The 7700-nt window shown below is 61.4% G+C and overlaps 1 protein-coding gene across 1 annotated transcript; it reads right to left on the bottom strand.

The window, feature by feature from the left end:
• Positions 1-2159: 2159 nt before the first annotated feature.
• Positions 2160-7323, bottom strand: LOC115639603 (lysosomal acid glucosylceramidase-like). The gene is made up of 10 exons (XM_030542586.1): positions 7257-7323; positions 6722-6937; positions 6472-6618; positions 6188-6321; positions 4827-4999; positions 3796-4033; positions 3408-3632; positions 3145-3308; positions 2533-2658; positions 2160-2284 (listed from the first exon to the last, which is right to left on the bottom strand). The coding sequence occupies exons 1-10, from the start codon at positions 7321-7323 to the stop codon at positions 2182-2184; spliced, it is 1593 nt and encodes a 530-aa protein (XP_030398446.1). The 3' UTR covers positions 2160-2181.
• Positions 7324-7700: the final 377 nt, after the last annotated feature.

The raw sequence follows: 7700 nt of genomic DNA, 5'->3' as shown, positions 1-7700 counted from the left end.
CAGGGAACCCCAAGTCTGGGGTCTAAGCTCCTTGCCCCTGAGGGACCTGGCTGAGGGGTCCTGGTTGTACCTACAAGCCCTGCTTGAGACTGTGTTCCTGTCATCTAATAAACCTTCTGTTCTACTGCTCCCCAGTCACTTACTGCAGGAAGCGCTGTCCATGGGGTTCAGTAGATCCCACTTCTGGCACCAGTTGTCATGGAGTGTGGGGGAGTCAGGGGCCTGCACCCCCGGCTTCCTGCGATTCACTGGGACTCTCAGCCAGCCAGTAACACAGAAGGTTTATTAGATGACAGGACCATGGTCTCAAGCAGGGCTTGTAGGTACAACCAGGACCCCTCAGCCAGGTCCCTCTGGGGGGCAAGGAGCTTAGACCCCAGACTTGGGGTTCCCTGTGTCTTCCCAGCCAGCCCCAAACTGAAACCAAAAACCCCTCCAGCAGGCTCTCCCCCTCCTTCTCTCCCCCTCTCTCTTTGTCCAGTTTCCTGGGCAAAGGTGTCACCTCGCCCCACCCCCCTTCCTGGCTCAGGTACCATCCCTCACCTAAAGTCACCCCTGCTCTCTCCTTCCCCATGCAGACCATCCCAGTAAAACTAAAGGACATTCCCAGGTCAATCCACCCCGCTCCCTACTGGGTCACACAAGCAGAGCCCCCCCACTGCAAGTCTGTGCTTGGAGCTGGGCCTGCCCTTCCTTGCACACAACCCCAGCAGGCAGGACAACTGGCAGGGGCCCTGCCCCTCACCGTGAGGGGAGAATGACTCACCCCCCTTGTCAGACTTCTGCCTCCACCCCACCCCCACTGCCCTGGATAACATCATTTTGGAAGTATGTGCTGCATTCTCCCACTTCCCATTAGCGAGGGGAGGGGAGAGCATTGCTGCAGCCTCCGACCCCTGAGCTCCCTGCTACTGGAATTACTGATCCAGCATGAAACCGCAGCGGACGGGTTCCCGCTCCCTTTGGAAAGGAACCGCACGCTTGGCTGACGTCAACGCTTTGATTACATTCCCATCTGCCTCACTCCGCATCACCTTCCAGCATAGACGCCAGCTGGTGGGCAGGCTGGCGCTAGGCAGTGTGCAGGGATGGCACCATAGCGCGATCAGGAGTGTGAATTCCCTGGCACCACCCGGTCCCAGCCTGACCCGGGGCCTGCTCCGGACGCTCCCAGCTCCCCATGGAGACATCGGCCTCCACGTCATGGTTGGAAAGAGCCGCAGTGACAGGCTGGGCCTTGCCCACGGGCACACAGCGTGTCCCTGGCACTGCTGAGCTGGATCCCAGCTGTCCTGCGGCCAGGCCCCTCCGCTAACCACGCTGCCACCTGTTCCTCACACGGCAGCTAACCCCCCTGTGCTGGGCCCAGGTAGAGGGGTGTGTGGCTACAGCCCAGCTCATGGAGAGGGGGCCCCAGAGCCCTAGGCAGCCCCGTTTCACATGTCTCTATGGTGGGGCAGGCAGCGGGAGAGGACTGGACAGCAAATGGGCCACAGCCCTCCAAACTGACTCCGGGGAAGCAGGAAACACCCCCAACCTCCCCAGCCTGAGCAGAAGCAGGAGCCCTTGGCTTCGGAGCTGCCCCCAGCCATTGATGGGCCAGTGCTTCAGGCTCTGGGCCTGCTCAGAGGGAACATTCAGCTACTCTTGGGCCACCAGCCCTGATGCTTCCTCCCCTTCACATGTCTCACCTGGGCCCTTCCCCACCTCACCTGGCCCCTCCCCAGCCCCTGACTCTGGCCAACATCCAACCAACCAGGGAGGGGTGGAGGAAAAAACACCAGGCAAAGATGTAGAAAACCTGTTTCTTGTATTAAAATATCTAGAAAACAGTGGGAGCCGGTGCTCTGGGAAGCAGCTTATCAGGCTGGGGAAGGCGGGAGCCTTGGCCCTGGAGGCAGGTACCCAGGTGGGTCGGTGCTCAGCCCAGGGTCCTGGGTCTGTCATGAGCAGATTGGCGTGTCCTAGCACGACGACACTCAGTGTGACACACACACCCCCAAGCCCCCCCCCTTGGATCCTTCAGGTCCCCTGCACTCAGGTGAAGTAGGACCCATCCCCAAGTCCCTCCCTGGAGGGATGAGGGGTTTCTGTGTTAAATGGAGAGATATCAACGCAGGGGGGTGCATCCTTCCTCCCCCCACAGCCCCAGCTGCAATCCCGCCTGCCCTGGCCTCTTCCTTAGCGTCTCCACAGGTAGGTCTGGATGGAGTCAGCTGGAGCCACAGCCTCAATGTAGCCAACACCTGGGTCTGAGATCCCGAATGGCACATCTGTGGGGTACCTGGGAAGAGCGAGGGGGGTGGTGAGGCACACGGGAGAGAGGGAGGCAGGTCTGACGGAATCGGAGGCAGCTGGGGTTGAGGAGGGGCTGGAGGGCTCTGAAGGGCTTTGGGGCTGTCCCCCAGGAGGTTTCTTTTCTAAAGCACCCACATCCTGGGAATCCACCTGCCGAGCTCCTGCCCCACTCGGAGAAAGGCAGGTCGGGTCTAGCCCAGGATGCTACACTCATGGGCTGTGCCAGGCACCCACCTGTTCAGGACCACGAGCACAGCGGCACCGTCCGGGCGCAGGAAGGCTGCGTACTCCAGGCTGCACCTGTAGCATTTCTTGGAGATGACCAGCCGCACGCGCTGGGAGCCCTCGGGGATGAACTTGCTGCACAGACAAGATGGGGAGCAGTGAGTGCGCAGCACAAACAACATTTGGAAAGATCATTAAGTGGCCCGCCGAGACCCTCTGCAATTTTCGAGTGGTCCTCAAAAAAAAAAGTTTGAGAACCACTGGTTTAGTGCTCCACTCCAGCCCCAGCTGCATTAAAGGCTGAATTTAGATCCAGGAACCACCCAGGAGCTGTGCCTTTTCCTAGGCTGCTGGGATCTAGTGCACGGCTGGCTACTCGCTGCAAACCAGCACAAGGACGGGTGCTAGGAGCAGCAGGATCCCATCACAGCACTGCTGCAAGTCAGCTGGGGTCAGAAACACACACTCAGGCCAAAGGGGCACATTCAGCCTGGCGTGTCCAGGCACACGTACACACGTGACGAGCTGCACTCACCCCCCTGTTCACGTGCACAGGCCATACAGTGCCAGCTGCACCGTGCAGCTCAGCCCTCTCGGAGTCTTCGGCAGGGCCCAGCTCACCTGAAATGCCCCATGTGGTAGAACATGGGCTGCTTGTAGAAGAGATCCTTGCTGCTGTCCACGATGACCGGGCTGTCCACGTAGTTCTTGCTCCAGTTGGGCCCTCCCTCCAGGTCCAGGGCCAGGTTCCAGTCGGTCCATCCAGTGACGTAGTAGTTCAGGTTCTGTGAGACGATGAAGAGGCTCAGCTGAAGGCTCGTGCGGGCCGAGCTGCTCCTGTCCCCCAGAGGAGGCTGAAGCAGTGTGCACTGGGGAGGCCTTACCATCAGGATGCTGTGGCTGTACTTGCTCCCTCGGTCCCAGCCGCCCAGAACCACCCTGGGCTCCCAGAAGTAGGACCCTGTGGAGGCCTCTGTGGAAAGCAGGTAGTAGCTGGGGAAGAGGTGGTGGGTGATGGACAACGTGAGGTCAATGGGAGCCAGGAAGTCCAGGTACCAGTGGATGCCGATGCCGTTGATGAAGCTGGCGGCCACGGGGTCATTCAGGACCTGAGAGGAGGATGGAGGAGGAGTCACCTGCTGCCAAGGCCACCACCAGGGGCAGGGAGCCAGGCTGGTGCCAACCCCCCTGCCCCCACAAGCCGCGCTGCCTGCTCGGAACAGCAGGCTCCCCAGCGAGGGAGCTGGGCAGGGCCCAGGCGTGTGGACTCACCACTTCCGCCCAATAAGGCAGCATCACTCGCTGGTCGTCCAGCATGATGAGCTGGATGCCCTTGTGCGAGCTGTTGGCCAGTGCCGGGCCCAGGTCCTGAGCGATGAAGTCCCGCTGGTGCTCGGGGGAGAAGCCCAGGCATTGGAAGGGGTAGAAGACAATTTCCCCAGCCGTGGGCTCGTTCCCAGCCGTCACCGCCCAGAACGTCAGGTTGTGCTTGGCGTATTCGTCCAGGAACCTGGGGGCCGGGGAGACAAGAAACATTAGCAGCCCCAGCCCCGCCCCCCAGCGCCCCTCCTGGGGTGCAGAGATCAGTCCCTCTGCCCCCCATCCACATAGTCTGTAGAGACCTTGTGACGCAGGAGGGAGTGGGGCAGATTGACCTGGGAATGTTGTTTAGTTTTACTGGGGCTGTCTGCGTGGGGGATGGGAGATCAGGGATGACTTTAGGTGAGGGATGGTACCTGAGCCTTTAACCAGAGCCAGGAGCGGGTGGGGCGAGGTGACACTTTTGCCTGGGAAAATGGACAAAAGGAGGGAGCCTGCTGGAGGGGTTTTTGGTTTCAGTTTTGGGCTGGCTGGGAAGACACAGGGAACCCCAAGTCTGGGGTCTAAGCTCCTTTTCCCCTTGAGGGACCTGGCTGAGGGGTCCTGGTTGTACCTACAAGCCCTGCTTGGGATCATGGTCCTGTCGTCTAATAAACCTTCTGTGTTACTGGCTGGCTGAGAGTCCCGGTGAATGGCAGGAAGTGGGGGGTGCAGGGCCCTGACTCCCCCACACTCCGTGACAGACCTCACCCACAATCAGATTGTTTGGGGGCAGTTCTCTGGGCTGGACGATACAATGGGCCCTTCTGTGACTCTCATTCTGATGGCTCAGGGAGCTCACATGGACTCCTCTGATGCCCCGTCCCCAACACCCATCCAGCCCCTTCACTCGCACAGCCCCAGGGCCAGCTGTACCCACCGAGACCCGCCCCATCCTGCCGGCTCCTCTCCCAGGAGAGCCCCCGCCCCGGGCTGCCCTTTACCTGATGAAGTAGTTGGCCCAGGTCTTGTGATATTTGTCCCCCGGCTTCCCTTTCAGTGTGCCCCTGCCTGTCATGGCTCCATTGGTTTTCAGCCAGGTGGGGGATGTCCAGGGACTGGCATACAGGAAGAGCGGTGTCCTGGCCACGGCCTGGGCATGCTGGAGAATGGGGATCTGAGGAGCATGGGGAGGCAGGGGATCATGTGTTGCAGTGGCCCTATAAGCAACTCTCCCCAGACCCCCTGCCCCATGGGAGCCTCCCTCCACCCGCAGCCTCTCCTATGAAATGGAGCCCCCATGTCAGGCTGCCCTGGGGCGAGGGCTGAGCAGAATTCGGACATTGTACAGGTGAGAGCAGGCACACGTGGGACATGGCACCTCATGGCCCTGACCCAACCAGCCAGCCTGGCCTTGATGGGCCTCAGGGGCCCCAGTGCCCCCAGAAGGGGCTGGGAGACACCTGCCCACGGGGCTGTCAGGAGCAGCCAAGCCAGCATCAGCTGGAGAGATGAGGGCGATGGTGATGGGGCAAGTGTCGAGCGGGGACTCAGCCCCAGCCCGTGATGGCCACAGGAAACACCTGGCATCAGGCAGGACCTGGGAGCTTGGCCAAGGAGCAAACTGAGACTGGTCTCTGTGACGAAGTGGGAGTGTTCTTAAATGTTTCCTCTGAATACTGTGGGGGGCCCTCAGTTTCTGGCTGACCCTCTGCCAGTTGGGAGCTGGCTGGGGATGAGGAGTGAGGGCAGATGTGGGGGGTCTGGCTCACTGGGCCCCAGAATGGACCCAGCTGAGGGGTTCTGTTCTCTGTATCTACAAGCTCTGATTTAGACCATGTCCCTGTCATCTAATAAACCTCTGTGATATTGGCTGGCTGAGAGTCACGTCTGACTGCAAAGTGGGGGTGCAGAACCCTGTGGCTTCCCCAGGACCCCGCCTGGGAGGACTCGCTATGTGAAGCGCACGACGGGGCAGAGGATGCTGAATGCTCCAAGGAGAGACCCAGGAGGTGAAGCCGTGGGAGCTTCTTGCCCTGCAGACAGTCTGCTCCAAGGGAGAGGAGGCTACCCAAAATCCTGCCTGGCTTCGCAGGGAGCAGTTCCAGAGCATCGCCCGGTGACTCCGTGACAGTCCCTCCCTGCTCCATCCTGTGCCGGAGGCCTTGCCCTCGCCTTCCCCAGGGTAGGCTTCCCATCCCCGCCTCCAGCACCACCCCCAGCCAGTCCCCTTTCCTCGCTTCCAACACCACCCCCCCAGCCAGCCCTCCTTCCCCTCTTCCATCACCGCCCCCCCAGCCAGTCCCCCTTCCCCACCACAGCTCCTCCCCGCCCAGGGCCCTTGCTCCCCAAGGGAACTGCTCACTTTCAGCTTTGTGTCCTCCTCAGTCAGGCTGAAGTTCCTCAGCTCAAAGTCCCCCTCGGAGTCATCATAGGTGTAGAGGCGGACCGAGAAGTCACAGCTGGCCATGGGGATGCGGACCAGGTTGTACTCGATCCCTGTGGGACAGGAAGGAGGTGATCCGGGGCCCAGAGCTGAGTGGACAGTAGGAGGAGGGAACTGGCCCGTGGGCATTGTTTGTCCTGGGGGTCAGCAGCCCTGCTCGCCCCGCCATGCCTGTATCTCCAGGGCTCAGCCCCACAACTCACCTTCCTCTGAGAAGTACGACTTGAGTAGGTTGGTCTGGGCATCCGGGGACAGGGCCATGATGTTCATGGCGGCAGAGTCTGTGAGAGCCCCACCAAAGCCCTTCACTTTCTGGTACCGCTGCGCCATGTCCAGCTTCAGCAACAGATCTGCAGAGCAGAGAGCAGCCCAGCTCAGAGCCCTGCAGCTGGCAGCAAGAGTCAGGGACAGCGGCCAGCCCTGCCCTTGGCATCCCAAGTGCCCAACCGATACCTGGGGCCGTGGAGTCGCTCTGGAACCTCCCCTCACTGCGCTCCAGCCGCTTGCCCATCTTGCTGCTCTCATACTTGGCGTACGTGCCCAGGGCCGGGACGACAACGGGGTCCAGCGTGTCACAATAGGAGGCATTGCACTCACACACCAGAGAGTCATGGCCAAAGTTCTTGGCATTGCAGGGACGGCCGCCTAGGGATGAGGAGACAGACAGGGCTGGGGCAGGGCTCCGGGTACAGTTTGGGGCTTCCCCACCCCTCCTGGGAGAGGATATCCCCCCCCCCGACCAATCCCATTCCTCCGAGCTCTGGGGATGCCCCGAGAGAGGTCCCTCCCACACAGTCCCAGGCACCCATCCCAGGTGCAGCAGGGTTCTCAGCACACCCGTTTGGTCCCTCAACCCCCAAGACTCCTGCGCCAGCCAATACCCCACTACGCCCCCCACCCCCACCCCGAGGAGAAGCGCAGAGGCTGAGCTGCACCCAGGAGGAACTCTCCCCCTGGGGCACACACATGACACATCACAAGCACTTACCTGCCACCCTGGGCACTGTCTGGATGAAAAGGAACCAGCCCATGATGCTGGCACACCCGGCCCACATGGCGCCTTTCCTGCCCAGCGCCACCCCCACAGCCAGTCCCAGCGAGCACGGCACTGGGCACCTGGGCCTGAAAGCAGGATGGAGGCTGTGAGTGTCGGGGCCGCTGCGTCACTCGCTCCCCACTCACTGCGCCCTCAGCAGCTCCAGCCTCAGCAGCAGTCAGGCGAGCCCAGCACCGTGGGGCGAAGGGGAGGGCAAGGGGCTCACGAGAGGCTGTGTCATGGAACAGAGCTGGATGCCCCAGCAGAGTCCTCTCTACCTGCGCCCCCTTGGGTAGCTTGGGCTGAGTCTGTCACCTGCCCTCAGCTCTGTGGCCCCAGGATAACCTCTGTCTGCCCTGCCCAGTTCCCCTTGCAGCCAGGGCCTGGCCCGGTCCT

The sequence above is a fragment of the Gopherus evgoodei genome, chromosome 24, assembly GCF_007399415.2.
Source record: "Gopherus evgoodei ecotype Sinaloan lineage chromosome 24, rGopEvg1_v1.p, whole genome shotgun sequence".
In the NCBI taxonomy this organism is placed as follows: Eukaryota; Metazoa; Chordata; order Testudines; family Testudinidae; genus Gopherus; species Gopherus evgoodei.
The sequence above is the reverse complement of the archived record's forward strand: the minus strand, read 5'-3'. Positions and strand labels throughout refer to the sequence as shown.

Excerpts from the sequence above, each read along its gene's own strand:
- LOC115639603 (XM_030542586.1), bottom strand. The coding sequence starts at position 7,323 with ATGTGGGCCGGGTGTGCCAGCATCATGGGCTGGTTCCTTTTCATCCAG. Across the intron at positions 6,938-7,256 it reads GACAGTGCCCAGGGTGGCAG|CCCTGTCTGTCTCCTCATCC; the intron begins GTAAGTGCTTGT and ends GCCCTGCCCCAG. Across the intron at positions 5,000-6,187 it reads AGGAGGACACAAAGCTGAAA|ATCCCCATTCTCCAGCATGC; the intron begins GTGAGCAGTTCC and ends CATGCTCCTCAG.